This window comes from Silurus aristotelis (genome assembly GCF_946808225.1).
Source record: "Silurus aristotelis genome assembly, chromosome: 11".
Lineage (NCBI taxonomy): Eukaryota > Metazoa > Chordata > Actinopteri > Siluriformes > Siluridae > Silurus > Silurus aristotelis.
Genome location: NC_139584.1, coordinates 5188381 through 5201956, shown reverse-complemented (window position 1 = coordinate 5201956; position 13576 = coordinate 5188381). Strand labels below are relative to the sequence as shown.

The window sequence follows — 13576 nt, the reverse complement described above, 5'->3', positions numbered from 1 at the left end:
TTTACAGCAATCCCCGCTTTACCACGGTTCGAATCTCATGGTGTATCCCCGGGTTTATCGCTGAATTGTATTTGTCACATAACTAATTTGTTTGGCCTGTCTCTCGCGGATAGAACGAAAGACCAAAAAACTTATAGAGAATTGCTTTTATGGAGTTTTATGTTGAAATAATGGCATTTATTAATAAAAAATATAATTATTAATTAAAAAATGAAGTAAAACGTTAATACTGTACATGTATTGTATTTCTACGAATTTACACACAATTCATCTCGCTATATTCTTGCAAATGCTTGCTGTGTGTTTTAAAGTGTGTGGGAGGATGATTTACAGCTTAAACAAACAAAAAAAGCATTTTTGGAGTGTGGCGTTCGTTTATCACAAGCAGTTTTGGAACATAACCACCACGATAAACGGGGGATTACCGTAATATAGCTCCTGATAGTGTAACTTTGATGAACTGAGATGTGTCTGATGATGAGGGAGATGATATGATGGTCTTGAATTATTGTTTGGTTTACACAATACAGGCAAAATTATGTATTTTATTGTAATAGTTAGCTTTAAAATATAAGACATTGTCCATTTATAATATATATAAATGGACAATATATATATATATATATATATATATATATATATATATATATATATATATATATATATATATATATATATATATATATATATAATGTATGAAAAGGGGTAACGTACACCTTTACCATAAATTCTTTTTTTTTTTTTTTTTTTTTTTTTTTATAATTTCTTATTTTTAGGTTCTGTTCTCAAAAATATAATCTTGGTCTTGATAAAACCTGAACTTGAATAGATCCAACTAGTTAAAGTATAAGCTTGTCTTGAAAATAAATGTAATAGTTTTGGTATTGTATAGCCTCAAGTCAGTCAAGACTCAGTTGTGACTCTTCTTTGCTACTCCTGATCTTGACAGTTTTGACTACACTCCTGACAGTAAATATTGAATATATGAAATATTCACAATTAATTGATGTCAATCATGGTACTGGAACCAGTCTGGGTCCTGAAGAGGAAGATTTTGCACCAAATAGAAAGTAATTTTACCAATGCACAATGTACAACCCTGAGTTATGTTCTGCAAGCAGCCCATTTTTTGTGTTAGTACACTAATTCAGTTTTTTATATATACTTGTTCTTATTTTATTTAAAAGTCTGGTTCAATATTATTGTGAATTGGCTTCGAGGTCTGTTCCACTTTAAGGTTTTGGTTCGCTTCAAGGTTTTATAGCATCAATCAAGGATTTGACAACAAGGAAGATATTCTGAAGACAGAAAAAAATGCTCTGCCAGCTTTTTCAACCTCGGAAGATTCATTATGATGATGCATTTATGAATCAGTCAATTGTATTAATTTATATATTCAACTGATTTGGCGTAAATTCTTAGCTGAATAAATCAGCTTTACTGCATGTTTATGGGTCTGACTACAGAACTTCTGTCAGATGTTAGACATAACAGGGGGAAACAATGTGGGGGAAGGGGGGGCAGGGTATGGGAGAGAGACTGGTGGTGGAACTGGTATGTGCTCTTCCATGAGACCATGGTATTGCCATAAGTAAACATTACCAGTGGGATATCCTCATTTTACCTTGTTTTAAGTGAGCCCTCATACCTGGAGCTGAGGTGGCTGGTGGGTGGTCTTTGGTGCTATCTGTCACAGGGGGAGGTGTGGACAACTGTGCCTTGCACTTATCACTGCCCATCTGATTCGATATCTAATAATTCACACAGAAACATAGAAATACACAAATAGATTACATCTGAAAAGGAAATCACTGACCTGAATTAGATTTCTGAGGCTATTTGTTGCAATTCAGATGAAAATTGTCTAATGGTGCAAATTTACTGTATTATTTGAACAAAACTGGAGAGGCTTTTACTTGTCACACATACAATGGTGCACAGTAAAATTCCCTTTTAAAAATCACAAGCTGGGTGTTGTTAGAGTGCACGCTCAGCCACGATACAGTACCGTGGAGCACAGCAGGTTAAGGGCCTTGCTAAAGGGCCCATCAGTAGCAGCTTTGTGATACAGGGACCTGAAATCCCAGCCTTGTAATTAGTACACAGGGCCATAAGCACTGAGCTACCACTGGCCCATAAACTAGCGTTAAGCTGAAGAACATTTCACAAATTCTTCGTATTGTTTAAGTTAGGTAATTAATGGAGCTAGCTTATTCAATTTATTTGTTAACTCGTGAGATGTTTAGCCTCTTCAAGCCAATATAAGGAAAAAAAATTACTGCTACAGGAAACTAATCAATGAAAGCATGGTTTAATGAAATGAAACTGAACTGAACATCATCTGAAGTTGACTATTTATTTAAAAGAACAGGTCTCTGATATATTAAAGAAATGTAAAAAAAATTTAAGGTTTCATCTCTGAATGTTACAAAGCATTGGAGATTCCTTCCACGCTTAAAATTTTCAGTAAACATTTCCAAACTTAAATTCCATCCCGAAAGGGCAAATTAATTTGTGGACAGTTACGATGCATAACACCATAGGTACCACTGAAGAGATAGGTACCACTGAAGAGATAGGTACCACTAAAGAGATCGGTACCACTGAAGAATGGGGCTACAAAAGGCAGCTACCAACATAACAAAAAATGTGATTCAAAATAAAGATAAAAATATTTTAAAGGTAAAATAAAACTCAGTGTGTGTATGTTGGTGTGGGTTACCTCACACTCATATTGTCCCACATCTGTCTCGTCTGCTTTCTTAATAACCAGTGAAAGAACTCCAGTCTGTGTATCACTGTCAATTCTGTATTTCTTGCTTTGCTCCAGTAGTGTGCCATCCTTAAACCACCTATGGCATAAACTCCAATAGTAAACAACTTATGGCTGAGCTAAAGGATGATTTAATATAAATATTGAGATTAGTTTAGCTTTTAAAAAAAACCCAAAAAAACCACAATAATCATAAACAGAATAGAAGCAGTTGATGTAATGTGCAGGAAAAATGTCATATCATTTTTTCCTTTTTACTATAGATTATTGTTATAAAATGTTATTTAACATTCAGGGTTCTCATTTACATGCTATACTTTAATACTTTACATCATGTTTTTAACAAATACATATGTATGGCTTTAAGAATCCTGAAATAATATGGTTGTCATATTGCCCATCCCTAAAGCACCTGATAAGTAAGAGAAATCAAACAGACAATGAGTGACCTGACAGTTGGTAAAGGAATACATCCTGCTGAACACTGCAACTTCACAGCATTCCCTTTGACCAGCAAAGTGTTCTGAAGTCTGGTTGCAAAACTAGGAGGTACTGTAAAGTGCAAATTACAGACAGTGAGTGATTACATCATTAAACAATGAACAAAAAGTCTATAGACTCATGGGGGTGTTGAATGGGGAGTCCCTCAATATCTAAGTTTGGGATGTCTGGAAAGAAAGTCCTGGCATGGTCAGTTTCTGACAACAAACTCACAAGGACATTAGGATACTATTGTAAAAGTGGACGGTTCCATTCGATAACCTGAAGATTTACTCTGGTTTTATCGGCAGAAGATTCTGTGTAAGTTAAATAGCTAGAAAGAAGACATTCTAGTGTACTTGCACTAAAGGCAATAATAAATACCTCAGTAGCACGCTCACGGTTTTGCAACTCTTGCTATCACAAGCTAAAAAGTTTTTTTCCATGAATATAAAAAGTTTGAGAAATGCGGTGCGATTCTAGAGTTTTGCTGAGCTTTACTGTTTAGAAAGATAACTGGAGTAACATTTTCCCAGTGGTGGACAGTAACGAATTAAATGTTATTTGTTATTGTACTTAAGTAGCTTTTTCCGTATGTCTGTACTTTACTTAAGTATTTCCATTCAGGGAGTTTTTACTTTAACTCCACTACATTTCAAATACAAATATCTTTCTTTTTTTACTCTACTACATTTTGAGAAATCAATCGTCCCTTTTTAATTATGAATGGATTAAAAACTTCACTGGTCAAACACTAAGCAAACCACCAATCGGGGTCGAGCGCACGCTCCGTTTTGAACTTGTTTAGATTGGTGTATCTAATTATCACCAACATACAGTTCAACAGCAAGCAGAACATTTTGAGAGGAATAAATGATGGAAGAAACTCCTGACCCGAACTCGCCACAACATCCATGGCCTTATTTGCGTGATTTTGTCTCTAGGTTACGAACGTAACCCTAGTTCCCCGAAGGAACGAGACGCTGCTCGAGTTCCTGAAGGGCAACTTTTTTAAATTGCTGAAAGAAGAATGAGTCCTTCATTTTCAAATGCCTTGCCTGCCTCTGCCATGTACGATTTCTTCTTATAATAATTCTCTTTCCAATCTAAAGATTATAGCCATAATAAATCATAGTAATTTGGATACTTAAGTAAATTTGAAGGCAAATATAAATAAATCAATTTTCCTCTTGTGAAAGTTTGAAGGAGCACTTTTACTTTTACTAGAGTAATATTTCACTTAGTGTATTTCTACTTTAACTTAATTATGGTTTGTCCACGTCGTCCACCACTGGTTTTACCATAAGTTGAGTGTCTGAAAAGAAGGAAAGTTTACAATCCGGATCTATATTGTGCTTACCATCAACAGATAATTTGGCCAGGGTGCTAGCGTTGCCCATGGGGTTCGTAGCGTAACACAAGTACTGACCCGCATTGTCCACGGACACGGACGTCAGAACCAAAGAGCAAGTACCTGAGTTTCCCTCTGAGATAATGTGATGCTGGTCATCCTTCAGAGGAATACCATCTGAAAAAGCAAGCAAGTGCTAGGATTCCCAGTTCCAAAATTTCAGCAAAGAATGCAAAAGTATATGTTACCTTTGTTCCAAGTGACCACAGGTTTTGGGATTCCTGTGACACTGCAAACGAGTTTTGTGGTTTGTCCGAGTTTAACTACAGAATCAGTAAGTTTGAGCTCAAAGCATGGCGCACCTGGCAAACACACAAGTGAAAACTGATTAACAATTTGTTTGAGAGATGTAAGGACTATGGTTATAAAGGGGTGGAAAATTCCTTCCAGAAAATTATTGGGAACTTTACTAAGAAATGTAGGAAATTTTCAAAGTTAGAAACTTACCAAACATTTATGAGAATTTACAGGAATCGTTGGGAATTCATTAGAAATTTGGGGAAATTGTATAAATATTTATCTATATAAATCATATACAAACAAACATTTAGTTTGGTTAGTTTAATTGTAGGTAGAACAATTATAAATAGTTCTTAAAATATATTTCACAATATTACTATTTTGTTCTGTATTTTCGATCAAATAAATGCAAGTTTGATGAGCATAAAAGACTTCATTTTCAAAGACATTAAAAATAGTTACGTGTCCAAACTTTTCACTCACAATAGCTTAACACACAGAACAATAAAGTTTTAAACATAAACGGAAAATTTGTGTAATTTCTGTGAATAATCACCCAGATAAAATTTTTTCGACATGTAGGATTCAAAAAGTAATGTGTGTTATGTTAAGGAGGAATGCACAGTGCATGTAGGGGGTGTGGCCTCAAAAGGCCTGAAGTAAGTGTGCTGTGTGCATGTGACAGATGAATGGACAGGGAAAATTTAGACTGAACTTGCATTAAATCTGGTTGTTACTGCAAGATTTTACCAGTGTGTGCAGGGAGTTTATTACAAACTCACTCCATAACGGAAGTTTGCTGCGCTGTTGCAAATCTCGAAGGTCTTTGAGCCATGACAAACGGTTTAGCACGGAATGAGCTTGAAGAGTGACTTTTCTGGTTGTACCTCGATGCTCATGCCAGATACCCCAGGATCGGTCATCGCCTTCAATAGTATCTTTCAAATCAACATCTCTCAGCTGCACAAGAAAAGGAATCTTTTATTACAACATGAGAAATAAGGCTTTTGTTTGAAGACACTGTAGTTCTTGATTTCCAGATCTTCTTTCCCCACTACTCCTCATGATCGAACTAAGAACCTTGGAGCTGCAATACATACTGCGCCTCCATTCCACCAACCATCCAGCTGTTACTGAAAATACAAACTATTAATATGTTTGTGTTTTGCATGTTGTTACCTTCATCTTGTTCCTAAAGACATACAATATGAATTGGGTGCTCAGGTCTCTTTTTGTTTTGCAAAACACAATACAGTCCTTGAACAGAAAGACATGACGATGATGACCCCTGAGGGAAATTTTTGGCCCAGGAGCTTCTTCCCACACAATAAAGGAACCCTGACACGGAAAGCAATACAAGAGATTATGAATCAGAGTAGAGTCTAGCGCACTTTGAGTGTCAGGGTTGATAAAGACTGAAGACACCCTGAAGACACACCTGTCGTAATGGTTCTCCGAGCCCTTTTAGAGGTGCTGGATAGTTCTCGATCAGGGACGCGTGCTGCATGTTCTCCGCACGCCAGGGCAAGCTGGACACCATTGAAAAGGCATCTTCGAGTAAACAACAACTCCGCCCACTTTTCGCTTTGTTCCTTATCAACTCCTGCAAATAGAAAAACGGAAAAGCAACGTGCTTTGTTACGATGGTTTACCAAACTGATTTTAAAAAGTTCAGAATATTACCTTAAACAGGATTTTGTACGTCTGGAGCCTTTCCAGGGGTTTCTCCAAATATGTGCTGGCACTAATGACTCGAGTGTCCAGATGTGCAAAAGCGGTTTTGGCATATTGCTAAAAAAAACAACAACAGTTATTTAATTCCAATAATAGATCATTTTTAATTTAGAAAACTTTCAATGTTTTACTGAGGAATATGCAGTTTGAGGTTAAGCTCCTGACAACAAACTAACAAGGATGTTAGGATGCTACTGTAAAAATAAGTGGTACCATTCCATAATTTAAAGATTTAATTTAATTTTTTTTAGCAAAAGATTCTGATTGTGTAATGTAGAGCACTATTATGGTCATTCTATTGTACTAGAACCAAAGGCAATAACATACACATCAGTAAAACTCTCATGGCCTTGAATGTCTTGTTATGTCAAGCTAAACTGTGTTCAGGAATATAAACTGTTTTTGAGAAATGCAGTGTGACTCAAGTAGTCATAGAAAAGCTGCCAGAAGTGCTTACCTTGAAGAAAAACTGTGTGTTTTTGTCTGAAATGCAGGCCTCAGCTTGAGACTGGCCTGTAATGTACTGAAGATGCATCTCAAAATCTGGGCTATGGTTTATGAAACACTGAGCCACGTCGTCATCTGTAGTGCACTGGCTTAGCTTCGGTAAAATACAACTGCAAAATAATGAAAAATACAACTGCAAAATAATGAAATAATTATAATAATTATATTATTGTTTTATTAATCTTATTTCACAAGAATTTGCAAACATCATTAAAAAAAGATCATAATTTTGATCAATTTATTATTACAAGTTAGTTCCTGTTCCCACTGACATAAACGAGGCCATTAAGACTCATTGCAGCTTCACCTTGGACTGTTACTGAGCACTGACACTGGAGACTTCTTTAATAAATGATAATTAAATGTATCTTCATACAGTATAAAAACTAAATTTTTAAGCATCTGTTTATTTGCAATTTATGGTTACCATAAATACAACAAAATAATGTTCATTTAAACCTGTGATTTTCACCAGCATTTCTGTCAGAGTTCCTGTTATAGAAACCTAATCAACAGTGCTGTTTATTATATAATAAAGTTTACTTTACCATTCGTGGAAGCTTGTAATGTCCTTTATGTTGCGGAAAATGTACTCTTTCTGGCTAATAATAGTGAGCGGAACGTTGGAGCTTGTCTCTACGTGCTGTAAATGATGCTCTACAAAGAAATTCATGTCTCTCACAAATTCCCTTTCACCATTAAGCAGACCTTTAATCAGTTGACTGAAAAATAAAAGCAGAAATTTAATTTTTTTTTTTCGTAAAAGTATTGTAATAAACCTGCCGGCACTCGTTTACCTTGATGTCTCTCTATATTCGTCTTTAAAAGCAGTTTTTCTTCTTTTTTCATAAGTGTCTTTTGTCTCTGTTTCTTGCGCCAAAGAAAGTAGTTCCTTTGCAAAGAGCAATTACATCAAAGGGTCAATGAAAAAGTCGGGAAATATTTGTGGTAAAATCTAGTATTAATAAAATTCTAATACAGGTACAAGGAAAAATGTCTACTTTAGAGAAATCTCAAACTTAATTTTTCTTAGCAAGATATTCTTTCTTGCAGGATTAACCAGCAGAAAAAGACTTGAAATTCACCATAAAAGCTGAAAATGAATGTAAAATTAGAGGTAAGTTTGGAAAATTAGTTTTCTGTTTTCGCTAGTTTAATTAGCTACAAAAGTTTTGAATGAGCTAGCCTGATGAGCTAGCCTAAATTTCAAATGTTCAATCTGCTAGCTAGTGATGTTTTAGTAAATTTTTCTAAATACAGTGGAACCTCGATACTCGCGACATTGACACTCGCGACCTTGATAGATTGAGACTCGAGGGGCCACCGGTGAGTTTTGAAGCCTTAAGCTTCATTTCAAAAAGGTAGCTAGAAAATTTTAGCTAGCTAAATTTCAGGTGTATCTGAATAACCCGAAAAATTTTATTGTGAGTTATTGTACTTACTGATTAGCACACAGGCCTGTCATAAAGGGTTGAGTATGATGAAGTAAAATTCTTGAGAATGTTTAAATGTAGATGCATTTTGTCTTTTATTCAAGTTTGCTCTATTTTTCTCATTCATAAAAGAAGCATTCACCATACCTACGGACACCCCAACAATGCTAACCTTTGTCTTTTTCTCCAGGTATGCAGGAGATAACCAGCCTTGTCTGGACGGAGTGGTTTTGCTTGGTTTAGTCCGGACGAGCCATTTCACAGGATGCACAGAATCAAGGACCTCCACAAATTGGCCTTCCTTAAGAATAAAGTTCTCTTTATTGGCTCCAGTGGGGTGACAGTCCACTTTGGCTACGTAGATATCAAATGTCTGAGGGGGGAAAAAAAGACCAACCAAAAATATTGACAAAGATTTAGCACCCAGACCTCAATTGAAAACACATTTGGTGTAAAAAATGTGATATTACCTCCTCTCTTTCATCATCCTCATCTGAATCTGAGACTGACTCTATGGTGGATGGGGTCTTGAGGCTGTGATGGTATTTGGGTGATGAAGTTTTTCTTACTGACTTCCCTTCTGTGAAAAAAATCATTGTATTTCATCAATCAAACAAATAATTTTCAGCAAGACACAGCCAGCAAACTGTCCTGAAGTTGTCCTAGTATTATTTCTTTACTTTGTGGTTAATTTCTTTGGAAATGAAAACTTTTTGACCCTATATTTACTCTAGTAAAGGGTAAGGTGATAAGCAACTGATAATTTTCTCTACATTTGTGACAGTACCAATTTAAGAAACAAAACATTTTTTTTCAAATAAATGTAGGCATGACCCAGTATAGAAATGCTGAACCCTAAATGCAGAGAGGGTTTAAAAAGAAAAAAAAAGCTTTTGAAAAAGTAGCAGAGCTCATTGTTGCTGTAAGTGAATGACAATGTGTGAAAATAGGATTATCTTTCATTCCTTAAACTCAATGCCATTCATTTTAAGATAGATGTGGAAAAGGAGACTGACCTTTTACTTTTAACTGTCCAGTGATTTCTTGTGGTTCAGGACATAGAACTTTTTCTTCTTTTGAACTTTTAGACAGCTGCATTTTGGTGTTTTTCTTTTCCAACTGTTTTTCTCTGTAAAATAAAACAACAAAATTGCAATTTTCATTATAATTTTACGATAAATGTTATGTTTAAAGTTTAAGCTTATTACCTGAATAAGGAGTTTGTATCCACATCAGGGGCAGTGTCATAATCTGAAGGGCAGGATACTACAAAACACAACAGAATGTGAAAAAAGACACTACTTTCACAAACACACCCACAGGCAATACTCCTATAGACACTACTTCCTTTGACAATATTCCTACAGACAATAGTCCAATTGGCAGGAGTCATATAGACAATACTCCACTATTCCTATAGACAATTATTCCAATAGACACCATTGCTACAGACAATACACCTATAGAAACTACTTCTCAGACAATACTCCTATAGACACTATGCCTTAGGAATGGACTTGCAATTGGGAAATAGCCTATAAAATACAAGTTGTGCAAAACACACATGTTAAACAAATATTCGAGGGCAACTTACAAGAACTAACAGAACAACTTTTCCTTTTCTCCTGAAATTTCCTCTGGGTGTCCTCTGTAGGCAGATCATAGATGAGCTTAAGTGATTCATTGTCCTTATTAGAACTCTGCACAGCATCGTTTCCAGAAGTCAGTTCTGTTTCAAGAGGCTGTGCAGTGTCAATTATTGGTTTCTTTTGATGACTGACTGTTACATTCCCGTTGTAACTAATAGCACCAAACTTGTTCCCAATTTCACAAGTGTAGATCCCCGCATCTTTGAAACTTGCATTAGCTATAACCAGTAAGCACCTACCATCCTCATGATGGCTGATCTTGTGGCGCTCACCAGACTTTATCTCAATGCCATCCTTCAGCCACCGCAGTACACTGGGTTTACCCTCAACAATACATTCCAAACTAATGGTATCGCTTAGCTCTACATTCTTCGTCTTGAAGACTGCTTTAAAGACAGGCTTCATGTCCTTTTGAGCTTTGTATCCCTTAAAAGCAGCTTGGATCTTGATAGCTGCCTCAAGCATCTCTGGCTCATCCTCTTGAAATATGTCTATACCCAAGGGTTCCTGAGAATGTTCTTCTGGGGAGTTTGTGTTCTTTGTTATTTTTGCAACTTCACAAGCTTTGGTGGCCTCTTCCCAAGAGTTATGGTTGCAAGCACCAATAACTCCACCCTCTATTTTGGTTTGAGTTGTTATCTTTTCCTGAGATTGTTTTTTTATAGTTTCTGGGACATCTTTCATTTTATTCTCTTTAAAACTCATGTGAACAGTTGACTTTGCTTTCTGTTGCAAGGCCTTTTCCTTGGAAAGTTCTGATGTTTTTTCTTCACTGATATGTTGCTTATTGTGTGCTTGAGCCATAATAGGCTGACTTGATGCTTTACCTGTGAGATTCTCCTCAGCTTTACGTAGGTATTGAATCATTTCAGGTGCTAAAACGTCCTCACAATGGACACAAGCTTTCTCTTCTTTTACTTCTTGCATTACTGTTTCCTTTGTGCTGTATTTTTCTTTGGGCATTTTATCTCTAACATCCAGGAACTGACTCTTGGTATCTGAAGAACCACTGGAACCTGTTCTTCCAAATGGCACTAAGATGGAAACGTGTTCATTTGGCTCCAGAACATTTTCTTGTTCTTGAAGAACAATTTGTGGCTGAGTGAACTTTTCCTTGTAGCGAGTGGGTGCTAGTGATTCGAGTTTGCCTCGAGGTTCACTCTCCTGCTCTGTGATGTCTCTGCATTCTGGTGCTTTCTTGCTATTGTCTTGATTTTGGTTGGAGGAAATGTATGTAGTAGTCGTAACTGCAAAATTCGTTGCTCTGTTAATCTGCTCTGCAGTAACATGATCATCAGGAGAAAGAGTGGGTTTTCTAATATTCATCCTAATGTCCTTTCCAGGGAATCTCTCACTTTCCTTCACTATTTCTCTCAGTAATGACTTTTCCTTCTCAAAGTCTTGCTCTTCTGTGCTCGTATTATCCAAGTGGTCAATCTGCCATTGCTCTAGTAGAATATTAGCAGATTTCTGGTTTGAAGATGACATTTTTGGATCACTGACACAGGTTTGTTCATCTACCACAGAGCCTTGATGGGATCTCTTGCCCTTGGAACGTTGTGGCACCGGAGGAATGTCATGAGGTTTGGTTGGAAGCTCTAGATGGCAAAAATAGGAAAAATGTAAGTATTTCAATGTCAAGAAAACCATTCTTCAGTAGTTTACTAGGATGCATCAGAACCAACATTAGCATCGATATCGTTTCTTTATTGTCTTCATTTGCTTTTACTCACACTGAACAAACATACCATATAATACAATAAAATGTAATATCAAGAGGAAGAACTACAGTGTCTTACAAGCATTTTTCATGAGAGTACAGAAGAAAAAGTACATTATAATTCACCTTTTACACCAATAGTAGCAGTTGTCTCCACTTTGCTAGCGCAACACTTGTAAACACCACAATCTTCAGTTTTTAGGTCATAGATTTTAAGCATTAGTTCACAGCTATTTTGTTTCATCTCATACTTTTCTCCAGGCCTCAGCAAAACTGCATCCTTCATCCATTGCACTGAAACACCAGGCTTAGAGAGCTCACAGTACAGAATCACAGTTTTGCCTTCTTCGACCTCTTGACTTTTAAGCTCCTTAGAGAAAAATAAAGGATGTTCTGAAAAATAAAATTAACGTCTCAGTTTTGTCACGCTTATCTCTCAGTTGTAATAAATTTTCGCTTTCAATGCCAACAATTTGCACTGAATAATCCACATACTGTACCTTTGACTGTGATAGATGCTGTGGTTACTAAACTACCAGCACAACATTTGTAGATCCCAGAATCTTGATTCTTTACCTCATAGATCTTAAGTTGATATTTACAGACATCCTGCTTTATTTCATACTTGCTTCCTGGCCTAAGCAGCATTGCTTCCTTGTTCCACTGCACACAGTTTCCAGGTTTCGAGAGCTCACAGCAGAGAATGGCAGTTTTACCCTCTACGACCTCCAGATTTTGTAGCTTCTTGCAGAAGAATAAAGGTTTTTCTGAATAGAACAAGGAAATCATGTTCAGTTATTTTCTGTCTAAGAAAAACGACATGAATCCTATTGCAGAATTCATGTTCCAACTTTACTAATGCTTGTATAGGTTGCAATGCATGACTAACTGTACCTTTGACTACAATGGATGATGTTGTAAACATGCTACCAATACAGCATTTGTAGGAGCCACTATCAGAACTTCTCAAATCATGGATATATAGTTGAAGTTCACATCCATTTTGCTTCATTTCATACTTTTCTCCAGGTTTCAGAAGAAGTGCTCCTTTCTTCCACTGAACTGCAGCTCCAGGTTTTGAGATCTTACAGCACAGCAAAGCAATTTGACCCTCCTCTACCTTCAAATTCTGAAGCTCCATACAGAAATACAAAGGTTTTTCTATAGGGATTAAAAAAACAAAAAAAAATTGTTTAAATTCCATTGATGGACATCAAAAAACTTGTCAAATGTGTGTTCCTTTTTTACTCCTGTGTTCCACATAGCACACCACTCACCCTTTACTAGAATTGTGGCAGTAGTGGTTAGCGTACCAGCACAACATCTGTAGGAACCACTATCAAAACTTCTCAGATCATTGATCCTGAGCTGTAGCTCACATCCATCCTGCTTCATTTCATACTTCTCTCCAGGTTTCAGCAGAAGAGCCTCTTTTTTCCACTGCACTGCAATGCCAGGCTTCGAGAGCTTACAGCAGAGCAAGGCAGTTTCACCTTCTTTTACCTCCAGATTTTTAAGCTCTTTGGAGAAGATTATGGTTTGTTCTGAAGAGAATGAACATGTTGGTCATCTTTTCTGTTACAGTGAACGTTATTGTCAAATGTACTTATGTTCTTGCACTTTGGTCAA

The 13576-nt window shown here is 36.4% G+C and overlaps 1 protein-coding gene across 4 annotated transcripts in view; it reads right to left on the bottom strand.

Annotated features, from left to right (window-relative positions):
• The window catches only part of obscna (obscurin, cytoskeletal calmodulin and titin-interacting RhoGEF a), a 55351-nt gene that overhangs the window by 19444 nt on the left and 22331 nt on the right, over window positions 1-13576 (bottom strand). For all 4 annotated transcript variants that reach the window (XM_083554839.1, XM_083554841.1, XM_083554840.1 and 1 more), the window contains 21 exons: window positions 13225-13491; window positions 12842-13108; window positions 12448-12714; window positions 12074-12340; window positions 10173-11825; window positions 9787-9844; window positions 9595-9707; window positions 9049-9158; window positions 8751-8951; window positions 7943-8037; window positions 7694-7867; window positions 7096-7255; window positions 6588-6695; window positions 6343-6507; window positions 6084-6242; window positions 5687-5864; window positions 4853-4966; window positions 4614-4781; window positions 3223-3325; window positions 2723-2852; window positions 1649-1751 (listed from right to left, as the gene is read on the bottom strand). In XM_083554839.1, the coding sequence (XP_083410965.1) occupies window positions 1649-1751; window positions 2723-2852; window positions 3223-3325; window positions 4614-4781; window positions 4853-4966; window positions 5687-5864; window positions 6084-6242; window positions 6343-6507; window positions 6588-6695; window positions 7096-7255; window positions 7694-7867; window positions 7943-8037; window positions 8751-8951; window positions 9049-9158; window positions 9595-9707; window positions 9787-9844; window positions 10173-11825; window positions 12074-12340; window positions 12448-12714; window positions 12842-13108; window positions 13225-13491 (4860 nt within the window). The remainder of the gene's footprint in view (window positions 1-1648; window positions 1752-2722; window positions 2853-3222; window positions 3326-4613; window positions 4782-4852; window positions 4967-5686; window positions 5865-6083; window positions 6243-6342; window positions 6508-6587; window positions 6696-7095; window positions 7256-7693; window positions 7868-7942; window positions 8038-8750; window positions 8952-9048; window positions 9159-9594; window positions 9708-9786; window positions 9845-10172; window positions 11826-12073; window positions 12341-12447; window positions 12715-12841; window positions 13109-13224; window positions 13492-13576) is intronic.